The 17,024-nt window shown below is 36.1% G+C and overlaps 1 protein-coding gene across 1 annotated transcript in view; it reads left to right on the top strand.

Moving 5' to 3' along the window:
* Positions 1–10,117, top strand: part of TRIP11 (thyroid hormone receptor interactor 11) — a 29,097-nt gene extending 18,980 nt beyond the window's left edge. Inside the window, exons 16-20 of the mRNA XM_010003754.1 lie at positions 4,752–4,833; positions 5,543–5,657; positions 6,196–6,318; positions 7,565–7,709; positions 9,909–10,117. Coding sequence (XP_010002056.1) covers positions 4,752–4,833; positions 5,543–5,657; positions 6,196–6,318; positions 7,565–7,709; positions 9,909–10,117 — 674 coding nt within the window. The remainder of the gene's footprint in view (positions 1–4,751; positions 4,834–5,542; positions 5,658–6,195; positions 6,319–7,564; positions 7,710–9,908) is intronic.
* The last annotated feature ends 6,907 nt before the right edge of the window (positions 10,118–17,024 follow it).

The raw sequence follows: 17,024 nt of genomic DNA, 5'->3' as shown, positions 1-17,024 counted from the left end.
GAAAGAGTAATTCTCTGCCACCTTTTGAGGAGTTCCTAGTTTATAAAGCAATTTCTTAAACGTATGCTTGCCTTCTGATAGGGATCTTTCTCAAAAGAAATCCTTGTAGTAGTTGGAGGATTTATTTTTTTCAGTAAATACCAAAGCCCTTCATTTAGCTCTTTAAGTGTATTTTTTTAAAGTTTGTGAAATACCAAGTTTTGTCACATTTTCTCAAGTAAGTAACTACCGTATTTGACAAAGACACAGGAACACCATGAGGTAGAAAGGATGTGATGTTGATTAGAGGTGTAGAAGGAGCAGCTTTTCCACAGATGTGAGACTAGCTGAAGAGATGATGTGGAAGGTCTTGGACACACATCTTTATATCATGTTTTTAGATCTCCATTAAAATAAGCTCCTTGATTTCTTATACTTAGAAAAATGCCTTCCATATTGTTTCCAGATTAAGTACTCTGATATTGGGTGAATGTCATTACTTTGGATTTGAAGACAAAACTTGGCCAGATGGTAGAGGAATTTGACAGAAGAAACAGTTTTGGAAAGGAAGAATAGTAACAATGAGGGTGGTCAGACATCGGAATGGGTTTCCAAGAGCTCTGGTGTAGCCCAGAATGTCCATCAGTGGAGATACTCAAAACCCAAGTGGCTGTGGTCCAGGACAGTCTGCTGTAGATGACCCTGCTTGAGCAGAGAGGCTTGACTAGATGATTTGGCAGGTAGTGTTGTTCGTTTTTTCTTCTTTAGGACATCACTGAAACATTAATTCCATAAGAGATGCACTGACTTCTCTTTCATGAACATGTTTAGCATTAAAACTGTAGGAAAGCCTAAAAGGCAGAATAACTTTTTACTAAAAACCGGTACAATGTCAGTGTATTTCTGTTTTATGGCCTTATGCTATTGATTCTAATCAAATGGAAAAAAAATAACCTCACTTAGAGGTGACAAAATAGCTATATGAATAACATATGGTCACTTCTTTTTTCATTATGCATTAATTTTAGTATGCATGAGCATCAAGTCATAGCATTGGCTAAAGCAGGACTTTGGACTAGTAAGAATTTTGCTGGATTTCCCAGCACCCAGGATCCACCCAAGGATCCACCAAAAATCCCACCCCAAGGATCTACCAAAAAACCCCCACCCCAAAGATCCACCCAAAACTCCCACCCACCAAAAATCCCACCCCAAGGACCCACCCAAAGATCCTCTCCAAGGATCCCACCCCAAAGACCCACCCAAAAATCCCACCCCAAAGACCCACCCAAAACTCGCACCCACCAAAAATCCCACCCCAAGGACCCACCAAAAGATCCTCTCCAAGGATCCCCCCCCAAGGATCCCCTCACAAGGACCCACCCAGAAATCCCACCCACCAAAAATCCCACCCCAAGGACCCATCAAAAGATCCTCTCCAAGGATCCCACCCCAAGGATCCCACCCCAAGGACCCACCCCAAAATCCCACCCCAAGGACCCACCCCAAAATCCCACCCCAAAGACCCACCCAAAATTACTTTTCTGTGTCTAGTTGCATGACAGGTCTGATATGGGTGATCTTATTAACTGCTGACTGCTGAGGGAATATTAAGACTTTTTTTTTTTTTCTTTTAAATGCCTTAATCTAACTCTTCCTCCTCAATTTTCCCACCTGAGTCCCGCTTTCTCCTCCCTCTATATTTCTGTGGGTCACCATATTTTGCTATTACTGCAGCATACTCTGTTATGGTCAGGCTTTCACTGAGCACATGGGATAAATCTGAAATTGGAGGAAAACTTATGATTAGTCCCTGAAGCAGCTCTAGAAAGGGACTTAAAGAGCAGAGGTTTGTTCACTCTCTATGGTTACTTTATAGCTCTTACTTTCTGGGGTTTTTTTCCCCTATGTCTGTGGGAAATTTGTGGGTGACTGCCTTTAATTAAGGCTTGCTGGGGAAAGACTTGAAACATCATCTCTGCTGGATGCAGTGATAACTCTTGCTCTAAACATAGACAACTAATTATTCCTATTAACTTATAAATTATTAATTGTGTTACTATTGAAATATGCAATATTTTCTTAAATCATAATTGCTTATGATCACATAGTTGACGTAAAAAGCAATTTGAAAGTCTTCACAATTTCAGCAAGAACTCTACAAAAAAGTTACAACTTTTCTACTACATAATTGAATGTGCACTTACTTAAATCCAGTTGTGTCTAAGTGCACTTTGGCATCCACGGGGCATCATCAGAGCACTCCCTGAGTTCATATGTGAATTTTACAAACTAAATTAGATTTCAAGCTGCTACATGAATGTGCAACTAAATAATGATTTGTTTTGAACTGACTGATCAGAGTATCTGTGTCTCACAAGACATTCACAGCACAAGTTTTCAAACACCCTAGATTGAAATGTTGGCATAGGCAAGTAGGGCAGTCTCAAATGGGGAGCTCTTAATTTTTGGCTAATTTTGCAAACCTTGGCAAATGAAAGCAGGAGGGGAGAAACTGATTCTCAGTATTTTATCAAGCTAAATTGTACTAGCAAGTGATTTACTTGTTAAAAAAATTGAGAAGGGATTGCCACATTAAGGAAACAGCACTTTAATGTTGTTGTAGAATAAATCATCATTTTTATTGAGGGGAAAAAAAAAGTGACCACTCAGTTGTCTCTGTTTACACAAGAAAACATATAATGTCTTACTGAAAATTGGCCAAATACATTCCCAGACATAGTTCTGTTGGCCAAATCTTTTGAAGGACTTCTTTATGGATTTTTTTGGCAGGAGAAGTGATTTTAATGGAAAAGTGTAAGATGTACCAGATGCAGTTTTCTGGATTGCCATAAATGGTTAACAAATTATTGGAGACTGTTGCAAATGTCTGGTTTACAGCAGTCCATACTGAATTTTGGCTCAGGTCTTCTTTGTTATTCATTATTTTCATACACACAAAGTACATGTTTAAATCCTTTTCAACTGTAAGATTCTATTTTAAAAGGAAGTATTCTATTAAAAAGTTACATTTAATTATATAGTTGCATAGTCAGTGTGGTTTGAATATAGCTGTGTAGCTGTCCTTAAAACTTGGTCATCTTTGATATAAAATCTTTTTGCCAGGAGAAAATAGAAAACAACAGTAACATTTCACTGAAATTATTAATGCATTTGTTTTAAAATTCATCATATGAATAAAAATTGAAAAGGAAGCTCCCCATTGTCCTGCTTTGTAGAGCAATAGCAACAGCAGGACACTTACTTGAAACTTGTTTTCAGATGCTGTTTTTTCATCTTGTGACATTAGTAGCTTAACTTTTTAAATTCTCTTTTACTCTGTGGAGACACAAATAAAAACTCAGCTTCCATGTATCCTCATAGAACTCTTATCATTCCATAATTATATTGCAAATGTTTTCCTTTGAGCATTGGAGTCCTGTTTAACCACATTTACAAAGTAGCATATTTTTCAGTAAATTTAAACCTTGAAACCATAGATGAATTCTCATGTGTCTCATCCTGGCGTTCTGAGAGGAGTGCTGAAGTGCAGTCACATTATTGGAATGGATTTCAGTGCCTATGGATGTAGTTGTTACAAGATGTATTGTTCTTTAATATATATAATTTTGTTTGGTTTTTAACTTGTTTTGAATAAGGAGCTTAGTCCTTAATGTTCCTTGAATAAAAATTTTCCCAAACTAGTTAGTTTGTTCTACTCTGTACTCTATAAAATTAATGTTTCTAAAGTGTTTATATAAAAATGTGGAGTATTTGAACAGGACATATTAAGTTGTATCCATTTCACAGCGTAGCTCTTTGATGTATATATACTAAAAGTCTATGTGGCTTCTCATGGAATTATTGGTGTTAATTGCGAACCATGTTGTGTCAGCATGGTTATGGCATGCATTTATTAGATTGAAAGTCACATGGAAATTAGAATGGAATGTTTTTCATGCATCCCAGATGATTTGAAGGGTATAAAAATTTATAAAAATGACTTTTCATACAAAGATGTGGAGACTTTAGAAATTAACAAGATACATGTTTCCTGTACCTATCTTTTCTGGGTTTTATTTTATAAATTAAGCATTTTAACAAGCAGTTCTTAGACTCATGCTAAAATGCTAGGGAAATTAAGCTGCTTTGCAGTTTTTCTGTAGGATTTGAAAATAAGCCTTAGAGAGAGAGAGGAGAAAAAGCTCAATTTCTGCTAATCTAATTGTAGGGTAGAGTTGGTCTTCACATTGACAGTGTATGTTATAATCTATTTGTCAAGCTTTTTTGTGTGATTAAGACTTACTTTTTTCCTAATAAAATAATAATTAACTTTAAAGGTAGTATCTTGTAGAATATGTTTGTTTAGGAAATATTTGAGGTTAAATACTGAGCTCAGAAGACCTGATGCCAACATGCAGTTTGGTCAGACGATGAGAAAGATTGCCACTGCAGGACCTTGATCAGGAGTTTCTTTCCAGTTTTGTTACTACCTAGGTGGAACAAAGCAGTTCATCAGACCTTCTGCGGCTGATTTATTCTCAGTTTCTGTACTTTAGCAATGAGTATTGTTGTAGAAATTTTAAGTACTATTATTTTAAATCATAAGCTAAAGTGACACTTTTTATAAAAAAATAAATCTGATTTTGTTGGTTTTTTTAAACCCACAATATTACCATATTTTTATTTTAAAATGTGTGTTATTAATAAATTTTGCAACAGTTTCAGAGTTTCCATTTTTGTTTTATTTGCTGTGCCATAACGTTTTATAGGTGAGCTCAGAAGAGAAATGTTAGAAGATGTACAAAATAAACTAATGAATCTTATGAACAGCACAGAAGGAAAAGTAGACAAGTAAGTCTTTAATGAAAGATTCGACACACATTTTGGGGTTTTATTCCTCACACTATGTGTTCTGATATACAGATATATTAATAACATAGTTGCAAGAGTAATTCATATCTGCCCTTCTGTATATGATGTTACAATTATACTTTCATTACTTAGACATTTTTCAATTGCTTGGTGGTTGTAAATAGTCATGTTGATTAGTAAGCCTAATTTGTATATACATTAGAATTACTGTTGTGTTTCTTAAGAAGAATTGCACTTCAATAGCATGAGCTCTCCAAATGGAGATAGAATGAGTTACCTGTTGTAATGTGTGAACAGCAAACCCTTTCATGTAGGTAACATCACCTGGATGTTGTATAAATCTCTCTTCCTTGGTCTTTTTCTTAAATCTCTTAGACCTGAAACCCTGAAAGAAGGATAAGCAAATTTTCCCTGATTGTTTTATTTATACCAAAACTTATTCACATACAATTCAGTTTCACCTTACTGCATACGGTGTTTCTAATACTGTCCAAAGTGACATTAACTGTGTAAGAAATACAACTTGTAGGGGAAGGAAATGGGTGAGGTACCCTTTTAGTTCCTTGTATTAGATTTTTTTTTTCTACTACTGTAGATTAGACAAGAGTGTGAGGAAATAATGCATCAATATTACGGGATCAGCTGCTATGTAAGAGCAGATTGTATAACAAGCTTCTTTGTTCTGCAGGCTCCTGATGAGGAATCTCTTTGTTGGACATTTTCATACTCCAAAAAATAAACGTCCTGAGGTGTTAAGGTTAATGGGAAGTATCTTGGGAATAAAAAAGGAAGAACTTGATCAGGTAATACTTCACACAAAGCTAGACTTTCTTTATGATTTCTGGTATGCTTACCTGAAAATAGAGCCACTTGTTACTGAACTAAATGTGACTGGCCCTTCACTTCTAGTGGGGAAAGTATGTTTTTTGTTCTCTCACCTGAATTATCTTTTTATGCAGACCAGGGTGATGTTAATGGAATCTTTTGATAACATTATTTTAATAGAATGGATCTCATGTTGTTGAGGAATGCTAATGCAGGTGGTATTTACCTTTGTGCTGTTACATAGAATATCTGTAATAATGTCAGTTACAGAAAAGTAGGCCAGTTTTATATGTGCCACTATGTATTGTAGGACTTGTATTTTTAAATAGCCACACTTTTCCTCTGCCAGTTTTTTGGAGGCAGGTAATAAGGATTTGACAGTAATAAAAGCTTTTATTTATCTGTAGGATTCCTATCTAGTTACTGTGAATAAATATAATGAGCATAATATTACATTCTTTTTATCTGCTTCATTTTTTTGTTGTTTCCTAACTTTTTTAAAAAAATACTTTCTAGTTATTATCTGAAGACCAACGAGGTGTTACAAGATGGGTGACTGGCTGGCTTGGTGGAGGAGCTGGGTCAAAGAGTGTCCCTAATACACCTCTGCGGCCAACTCATCAGAACATTTTTAACAGTGTAAGAATTAAGCATGAGTGGATTAATGCTGGTGTTTGGCTCATCAGTTTGTTGAGCTTCATTTACTGATGCTGCTATATCTTTCATATTTTGTTTTGTGCAACTGTTTTGGCATAAGTTGGGGTTTTTTCTGCACTATATAATTATATAGACATTGATGAAAATTATACAATACAAAGTGTTCTGCTAATACAGAAACATTTACTGTTCCACTGGTCCCTGAGCTCACTGACTTCTTACAATGTGGACTTTTATCTTGTAAATTGGCAGTGCTGGAGTTTAAGTACATGTAAGAGTCTTGAATTCTGCAGTACTCAACAGTACAGAAGGCCATGATGTCTTACTTTGATGACTGACTTCCTATATGTCCTTTAAATTTCAATTTAAAACCTTACTCAGCTTCTGCCGCTAGTGCCTCTTATGTATGGCATATAAAGTTGATATTTAAAACTTTCAAATTCTGTAAAGCAACAGTTCTCATGGTGTCATCCATAGAAGCAGTTAATCTGTGGAACTTTCCATTTAGAGACCAGTAAATCATGCACTCAAGGACAGAGCACTGAGGGATTGGGCTTTTTGGATTAACTTCGGGTTTTTTTGCTCATTGAGATAGAAAAGCACATTAAGAATTGGTTCCTGTAAATTATCTTGAAGTGTAGGGATTAGGCTTTTTGCCCACTAAAATAATGCAGGCATCTAGGCCACTAGAGGATTATGATCCGATTAAATATGGATGCAAAAAAGGAAAATATTTTGTGTGTGTATTTCAGGCTTTACTAAGCAAAATTTTATCTTGTGACACTACTGACACCTTAATTGTTCCATGCTTCCTTTATTCAAGACTCTTTGTCAAAGAAAGTAAGAAAGGTAAAAAAAAAAAAATAAGTTTCATATTTATATGTTTCTGGAGGAGTGATTCAAACATGGACACAAGGAAATCCTGTGATGTCAGTACCAGTGTGGGATCTGTGAAACAATTGGCTTATATCAGTAATGGAACCATGGTGGAAGTACACGTGTTATCTGTAGAGTTTATCAGTTTTGCATAAATACCACTGAGACGACAAAACCTGTTTATTTCAAAAATTTCATTGTAACTCACTAAGGAATACTCAGGACCAAGTACTAAGTACCAAACAGGATTTTTTCAAGGCTGTTGACAGCTTTTTGTTTTATATATATTTTTTAACTTACATGTTTTTCAACAGAGCATCAGTAAAATATAATAACTAGTAACTTTTTGTAGTCTTTTTCAGAATTGTTTGTGAAATTCCTTGAAACAGAATCTTGCCCAAGCCTTCCTCCACCCAAACTGTCTGTCCATATGAAACCTTTAGGAGCAGCAGGAACTGGTCAAACCACAAGTACTCCATCCAACAGTCAAATGCAAGGTAACATTTGAAGGAAAATCTGAATCTTTATGGAGAGCATAAATAACTAAGGGTAGAATTTTCAAGGGAATTTCAGTTATTCTGTACTTTCTCACTTGTGAACTATGAATTTAATTTTCTCCTTTCTCTTATTTCCTTTTTTTTTCTTCTTTCCCCACCCCCCTTTCCCACTGCTTCCATAACCTGCTCCTTAAAATCTTAGTACAGAAGATTAGAGGGACCAATTTCCCTGTGATATCGAAAAGCTTTAACAGCATCTTTTAGAGCCAAACAGATGCAGTGCAGACAGCTCCATATGGTTTCACAGTGAACCCAGCCCTCATTTCCAGCATCCCTTTTGATCAGCGTGAGTCTCACTGAGTGAAGAATGCAAGTAGTACCAACCTTGTAGTGCCTCTCTCGTATGTAGAACCTAGTTCCACAGAGAGGACTGAAATAAAATTGGTTAAGTATATGGCCTGATTTGTAATCTCTGTAAGCTGTGCATGAGTCTGCACTTTGATTTTTCTACAGCAGAGAACAATTATACTTACATTATGTGTGTTGAAATTACTTTTTGCTTTTGTACTCCCGATTCTATAAGGAACTCTACACTTTTGTCTCAGTAACACCCAAATCTTTACTTTGACTGATCCAGTTTGTACTTAATTTTTTTACGTGTGTTTAGACTTCACCTTAATAGAGTCCTGCTGATTTGTGGAAGTGTGTATAGATTGAAACTTTCAACTGTAAATTTTAGAAAAGCCCAAACCAAAATCCTCAGTATTACACAGATCTACAGAGGGATATATATGCTAAAAAAAATATCTTTCAATTCACCTAAAGTAGTTGAATGTTACAAAGTATAAATATCTACTCTGAAATACCAATTTATCTCTGAAAGCAGTATTTATTTTTCTAAGGAACCTAAATTAAGTTTGATCTTGGTTTTGTTTTTCTTCCTTGTACTACAAGGAAGTTATATAATAGGTACAGTATCTATTTTACTTGGCAAAAAACCCCAACAATTTCCTTGTCTGGAGAAACTAAATTCTTGGGTCCTTTCAGGATCTAGAGTACTGGCTTGTAGAACTAGACACCCATTATATGTATCTCTTTAATTGTTTGGGCACTTTACGGTTTTTGTTCCTAGAAATAAACAATATGGTAGCAGTTTTAAAGTCCTGAACACAGATTTATGAGAATTTTTATGCTTTTACATAGTGAAAGAGGGCTTTTTTTTTAAACAGAAACACCTGAGTAAAATCAGCTATCCAAACAATTGGTATTATATGGGAATGTCAGTGTAGTTTCTGTGCTAAACCTGATGTGGGAACCTTGAGAACAGGTTATAATCTGGAGCTGAGTGAGGATTTGATGGAGGAAGGTGAGGAGGGGCAAGTCAATTGTTAGTTTTTCTTTTTAAATCTTTGTTTAAAGTATTAATAAATACTTTTCTTCATTAAAACTAAAGTTGGTTAGAATTTGAGCAATGAGTGAACATTAAGCTTTGCCTCAAGACAAAGTTGTGACTTGCTGTCCATGATGATTATTTAGAGATTTTTTGGGGGCTGACCCAGGGGTAGCTGTGCCAATACAGCAGGAGGTGGGAAACCTACCTGTGTGCTGCATTGCAGTGCATGCGCAAGGGCCTTTACACCTTGGCATAGTGCTGCAGTCAGCAAGACTTCTCTGACATGGCATATATGAAGTGAACCTTGGCAAAGGCTGTCAAAGACTTCAACAGATTCTTCTGGGTAGCCTGAGCTATTACTGAATCTCAGCTGCCAACAAGCACAGTATCACAGAGTTGTCATGGTTGGAAAAGGTCTCTAAATCATTGCATCCAACTGTCAAGCTCTGCCCCAAAATATTTTAAAAAAAAATTAAAAAGAGGTTGGCAGGTCCTTGGAGTGCCTTGATATTTAGGTCAGCCCAAACTGGTGGCCCAAAGTGTAGACATAAGAATTGTTTAGCAAAAGGAGTGGCAGATGAGATCCAAGATGTGAGAAGATGCAGTGAAAACCTGAGACCGTCTACAGTCTGTGGCAAGAAAGCGATTTTCATGTTGCAAAAGTGATAAGCAACTGTAGAACTTGCTTGTGAACAAATGCCTGAAAATTGGCTAGAGTTACAGAGCTTTCTAACAAAGTGTTTTTGTTGTTGGGTTTTGGTTTGGGATTTTTTGATTTTTTTTGTTTGTTTGTTTTTACATTTCAGATTCTGGAGTTTCAGGAATGAGCAGAAGACCAGATGCAAATCCATTTTTAGCTCCTCGCTCTGCAGCAGTGCCCCTCATAACACCTGCTAGTAGTTCTGGACATCTGCTCATGAAACCTATTTCTGATGCATTGCCTACTTTTACACCACTACCAGTGTCCCCTGATGCTAGTGCTGGTGCTGTACTAAAAGACCTCCTAAAACAATAAGTGATCTTGAATCTGTACAATGATATAAGCACTTTAAGGAAAATGAGAACACTATGCTGTATGTAATTTACCACAGTGAGGCCTTCTGTAAAAAGTCATGTACTTGTTTGCAATTATACCTTGCTCTTCTTTTAATAACAAGCTAACCAATGCTCTGGAAATTCTAATAGTTGGCATGAGTAACTGCTGCCTGCTATAAACAGCAGGTATTTCTTTTGGGTATGGGTTAAATCTTAAACTGAGGAAAAAAATAAATAAATCTGTCTTCTTGCTAGATTGTAGCAACACAAACTGAATTTAAGCCCTAGTTAATGGTCTTGAGTTGTTTCAGTTATGCATAGACGGCATTAACTCTTTGGTGTTGAGATTCGTTGTTCCACAAAGGGTTCAGTGAATTACACAAACTGCAAATAATTAGACATGGAGTGTATGGGAGTGTTCAGCTCTTGGCACAGTGACTTTGGTTTGTTCTCCCCTCCAGACTAATAGCTGCTTTCAGTAATCAAACCCATCAGCACCAAGGAGTTAACAGTGAAAGTGAGTGCTTCATTTTCTGGTGGTGTCCATGTAATGAAAGTGGGTAATTTAGCAAGAGATTGGTTCACACTATAAAGACATTGTACTCTAATGGTCTAAGATGTTTATTTGAGAGACTTTTTATCTTGTGGGATTTTGTAGATCTAAATATAGGCTTAAAGCTTGAACACATGTATAGAATTTAAAGGGAAGAAGATGCTTACTTATCTCAAAAGTGTAAATAGGTCTTTGTAAGACTAATGGTAAAATCAATTATTTTGTAAATTTTGGTGTGATAACTTGTACACTTTGTTTGGCAGGTGAAGAATGAAGTTGCATTCTAAAGGATAACAGTAGTCTTGCAAAAGTCATCTTCATAGTGAATCTGAGATAAAACATTTTCATTTTTAAATGTGTAATTTCTAAATCTTTTTATATGCCATTCGTTGTTTAGTCAGTGTTAAAATAACTGTTGTGCAAGTTCTATATTAGAACTGTCAACCTTTATTTCTCATTTTCATTAAGATACTGGATTTAATTGTTGTAAGAGTTATATTTAAATAAAATTAATTTCCAAAACTTGTACAGAATCAACCCAAATAATGCAAGAAATATTTGCATTTATTTATGTAGAGGTCAAATATTGAATTTCTTTTGGTTTAAATTTTTTACTGCATTATAGACCAGGTAATTAGTTTGGCAGTTTGATTTCTGAAGGGATAACATCCACACATAGTGTACCAAAGTAAATTCTGCATTACGTAATACATGTAATGAGGATTTGGAATTACCTCAACTGAGAATATTTCAGTTTGGTACTTAAAATGTACATCTTCATTTAAACTGGACTGGAATGCCTACCTTATTTTTTTATATAACAAATACAAAGAAAGCTGAAATCAGATTATTTCTGTGCAGTCTCTCTTGTTCTTGTAGTCATGTCTATTTAAGGATATATAGCTGCTTCAGAATAAAATTACTTTTTGGTGAACCATAGCAGAAGGAGGTGTTTAGTTTTTTTTTAATTGTGGCTTACATATTATACATTACAAATGGACTCATGCTGGTCACTATTCCCTGAGTATACTACTTAAGTCAATCTTAACTTTTGTGCATATTTTTTCTTTAATTCCACATAACTTAATATGTACATGTTTCTCTTCTGGGAAGCTTTATACATGCCAATAAATAAAACATGGTAAGACCATTTGTTTCTGCATGCAGTAAATCAACTCCATTTATATGGTAAGCTACAAGTTTGAGGAGGGAAATCTAAATTGAAGAAAAAGAACTGAAGAACTTTGGAGATAAGAAAATCCTTTATAGGAGAGATAAAAGAGGCTTCAGTCCATAAGTCCTAGTAGGCCTGTTGAACTATGGAGAAAACAGGTTTCTATTCTAGGGTTTATTCCACAACTACACTGGTGGGTTTTGTTGCTTTGTTAGAAATAAAATGTGCTCTGTGTTCCAGGCAGTACCTTCCCACTGAAAAGTGTAGAACAACTTCATTGCCTTGTTTCTCTCTTCTTTCTTAGACTGTTTCACAGACTATTATAAAACTTCAAGATGTGTTTTTATTAAAAGATTAGTGGATATATTTTTTCCTCTAATTTTTCTTCTGTGTTTACTTTGTGCTTGGTAAGTGTTTTAATATACATTTACCTTGCCAGTTTCCCACATGTAAGACCATGACTCATGTAGTCTCCCCTGTTGTTTGTGTGAGTCTTTCACACAGCAGCAGGGCAAAAAAAATATTCTCTGGAATTTATGAGCAGGTGCACTAGCTAAAAATTTTGGCTCTTTGTGTGACTTAGTTGTTGTCTTTCACCTCACTTTTGCAAGGAAGAAAGAGTAGAATCCTCCTAGTTTGGGTCCAACAGGCTGTTGGTTATCTTCAGTGGTAACAATTCTAGTAATGAATTAATTTTTCAAACTTGATATAAGAGGGAAAAAGAAGGGTTAGTATTTTCTGTTCTCATTAGACTAAATTTTTACTGTTCTTTGCTCATCTGACATTCTATGCAGAGAGCAGGAACTCGTTGATCTTTCTAATTGTTACTGTAAAAGAATGTCCAAATGTGTGGGTTTTTTTAAATTAAACACTTCAGCATTAAGCCAGTAAGTCACCACCATACAGTCTTGTCACACTGTGATGACCAGTGTAGAAAGAATTTTTTAAAACAAATGTGAGTTCTCAGCCTGCATTTTATCATTCCTTCTTATTAATCTTCTTGATCCATTTTGCATAGTTACTAATAAGGCAGCCTACCTGGAATATATAGAGCAGTGACTGAGTGATAAAGGAGAAGAGACAGAATGGAAGATCCTTGCCTTCTAAGTTTTCCACATTATCACATACCTCATGAAAGCCTGGCAATTTCAAGCCTTGATGTCTTCTCACTGCTAGTTTTTTATTACTTTATTGCAACATTATCATGTAATAGATCAAGAATAATTTTCCCAACTTGCTTAATCAGATATACTTGTAAACAAACACTCCCAGTTTAGTAGATTTAACTAGAATAAAATTATATTTTCAAACAGAAAGAAGCTTTTTTTTATCTAGAAATTCAAATCAAAGTAGTCAGTGTCAATACACTTTTGTCAATGTTTAAAGTAAATCAAACCATAAAATACATACGCATATGGCAGCAGTAGCAGTGAGGCTTGAGGAATGAAAAGCATTGTATGTCTTTGTTTTATTTTGGCTCTTTCCCCCCCCCCTTTCCAGTAAATGTTATTGTTTGTTGCCTTGAGTAGTTGTCTTTCAGGTGGAAAGAAATTTTTTAGAAAATTTTAGAAAATCATATATAAAAACTACCAGCCTACAATTTTTGTTCTTTTCTGTTGTGCCATTATGTACTGTGGAATTAATTTGCAGCCCCACAAAGCTTAAACATGGAAACCAGGCAGCTCCTGGCCTCTTGTTTAAAGGAAAAAAATAATTTGTATATGGCATGTTGTCTACAGCAGTAGCAACACTGAATCTTGGACTACTGTATTCCTCTCAAGCTTATACAGGAGAGTCTGGCATTCTAAATTTTGGGTATCTGAAAGCATCACCTGTCCAACTCCCAAATACACTTTTGTAGCCAGTAGTCATTTAAGTATTATCAGCTAAGTGTGCAAGGAATGTGCCTGTTGTTTGCTGGTTGTGTTTGATCTGTTGAAAAGCTAATTTGGACAGATATATTCCGAGTTGGGAGTTCAGCCCTGCTGCTATAACTCAAACATTTTTCCAAGCAGAAGGAAATTTTATCAAGTGATTAAAAGCTTCTATTCCTTGTAGGAAACATTAATTGGAAGATTACTGATAATTTTTTTTCATACGTAGAAAGGGGCATTTGTCATTTGGTAAGTACACATATTAAGTAATTTGGAGTGATTCTGTGCTGCCTTATGGAGCTGGTGGCATTGATGGTTAAATCTAATTTATTTTAAATGTTCACAGATGTTACTTATCCTTGAGCACTGGTAGTGAAGTAATCCTTTCTCTACCCTTTTGTTAAGGTTGCCATTAAACAGCTTCTTACAGATTTTTGAAAGGAGTCTTGTTTACAGTCCTGTTTCTGTCAGTCTGTGCCAAACTGCCTTTGGAAAGGTTAACCTTTCCTGGTTTGTGATGGTCAGCTAATAAATATTACCCTGAATAGTCACAGTTACACCAAAACTGTTTTCAGGCCTCTTAAACAAGGAGACTGAAAACACCCTTTTTTCCTCTATTCTAGCCATTTTTATTTGAGTTCTTAGAGGCCTTGGGTTTTTTTATGGTTCTCATTGGGAACCACACAAGAACGTTTCCCCCTTTGAGGAAACATGATGCAGCTGCCTTGCTGCTCATAGTTCCAGCTCTGACCAATGTGATATCCAAAATGAAAGTGCCTCTTTAAAAACAAAAATCTGGTTTTGCTAATTGTTTAATATTTTGCTGTAGCAATATTTTTTCCAATGTGAATTTACACTATTTAGAATTGTTCATATTATTATAAATTTTTGCAAATGTCTTAGTACCACAGCTGGGATGGCTTCTTGTGTCTGCAGAAGCTGATCATGTCTGCTTCCAAAGCACCTAACTAGAGATAAGAATGACTTGCAAATGTTTGCATGTACTTGTGGAGTTCATAGCTAAAAATGGAGTGACATCTCAAAAGGGGACAGGGATGGGACATCACAGATGATGCTCTCCTGCCAAATTTCTATTGTCATTTATTGAGTGGACTAGAAAAATACAGCATTAAAAAAACCAAGAAAGCAGCATGGTCCCAGAAGACTTGTTTTTGAGTGAAGTGGAAAAATACTTTGATAAATTTAATACACATACCTACTGGCCAAATTTAACATTGATTACCCTGAAAAATTCAAAACTGTTCATTATGCTAATAATAAGATGAAAGAACAATTCCTAATTTAAAGTTACAGTGTCTGTTGGTTGGGATTGGAGCTTTGCCAGATTTAAAATAAGATAAAATTCAACATCTTCGCAAGGTTGAGGGAACTTGACTGAATACATGAATGAGGAAACTTCACAGCTAAGGTTATGCCTTCAGGACAGTTGAGCCACAGGCGAACCAAGCTAAGCCCCAGAAATTGAGAGCAGCCCCATTAATCACATTTTCAGTAAACAGTCTCTGGTCACCAATGGAAGCAGCTGCAGAAAGCTCTGTAGTGCTGTGTCATGTTGCTTTAGCAGGGTGAGGCTGCAATTTAATTACTGTGCTCAGTTTTGGGGCCCTCACTATAAGAAAGGACATGGAAGTTCTGGAGCATGTCCAAAGAAAGGCAACAAGGCTGGTGCATCTAGAGCACAAGTCTTATGAGAAGTGGCTGAGGAACTGAGGTGGTTACATCTGGAGAAATAGAGGCTGAGAGGAGACCTTATCTCTCCCTACTGCTACCTGAAAGGAAATTGTAGTGAAGTGGGTGTTGGTCCCTTCTCCTAAGTAACAAGTAATAGAACAAGAGGAAATGGCCTCAGATTGGGCCAGGAGAAGTTTAGATTGGATACTAGGAAAAATTTCTTCACAGGAAGGGTTGTCAGGCACTAGAACAGGCTGCCCAGGGAAGTGATGGAGTCACCATCCCTGGAAGAATTTAAAAGACATGTAGATGTGGTGCTTAGGGATGTGGTTTAGTGGTGGACTTGGCAGTGCTGGGTTAACAGTTGGGCTCAATGATCTTCAAGGTCTTTTCCAACCAAAAAGATTCTATGATTTTAAATGTTACCCTAATTTTATAAAGAAGAGGTAGCTGCAGATCCTTACTCAACAGTAGAAGCTGTGGCCTGAACTTTGTGTCCTTATCCAAGACCATTGAGAAAGTATCCCTTGGATCCTATTTTTATTTATATTGGGAGAGACAACTTGCTATTTTCTTAAGTGGACAGCAAACTTTGGATCATACTGCACATAAATCACCTTCAAAGCATCAGTCTGCTGTTCAATATTAGGGACATAAATGTTTTTGAATTATGTTGAAGTGAGTGTAATGGGTTTTTTTGCTACAATCCTAAACCCTATACAATCTCAGTTCTAATGCATGGTCAGCTGGAAGATACCTAGGAGGGAAGCCTGTGTGAACACCGGAGTCCTCAATCACTTCTAGCACAGTGTATTTTAATTAAATTCAGTTTTACTTTGGTAAAATCCAGCCTATCTTGGGACTTAGGCCCCTTGCTCTGAAAGAACATATGGGGAATGTATTCCCAAAATCTCTTACAATTAACTGGGAAGTACATGTATGGTTGATGTCAACAAAGGAGTTAACACATTTAATGAAAGTGTGAAAACAAGTCAAACTGGCAAACAAGTGGGACAACAAACACATTAACGCACAAGAGAGAAACCCAGATATAATGTTCATTTGAGACATGTATTTGTGTAGATAATTCATGTATGTCTTTTAGGGCCCGGATAAGTGAAATTATAACCTGTCTGCTGAAAAAAAGGGAGATATTCAAAACCCACTTGGATACAGTTGTGTGTGAAGTGCTCTAGGGTATCCTATGTCAGTGGGAGAGTTGGACTAGATGATCTCTAGAGATCCCTTCCAGCTCCAGCAATTCTGTGATTTCGTGATTATGTGCACTTCTGCAAGCGGGTGAGCAGATGCAAGATGTTTGTTATCATCCATGCTCCTTTACTGAAGGTCAAAATCTGACAGCAGGAACCCGAAGGTGAGTTTTCCAAAGAAATGGGTGTTCTTCACCACCAAGACTAGAAAAATTGTCTTTCTGGATGTAACTTGCTCTTTGTGAGTATCTTGACAAAACCAAAAATAACTAATATCATCCAGTGTCTGCAATGTAAGAGTTGGCTTCCATCAACTTCCCACAGCAGTAAGAAAAATGAATAACCAAAAATAGAGGATTTCCAGACTATTTTGCATCAAAACT

This window comes from Chaetura pelagica, unplaced genomic scaffold (genome assembly GCF_000747805.2).
Source record: "Chaetura pelagica isolate M959 unplaced genomic scaffold, ChaPel_1.0 scaffold48, whole genome shotgun sequence".
Classification (NCBI taxonomy): domain Eukaryota; kingdom Metazoa; phylum Chordata; class Aves; order Apodiformes; family Apodidae; genus Chaetura; species Chaetura pelagica.
Note: the sequence above shows the minus strand (reverse complement) of the source record. Positions and strands in the feature narration are given on the sequence as shown.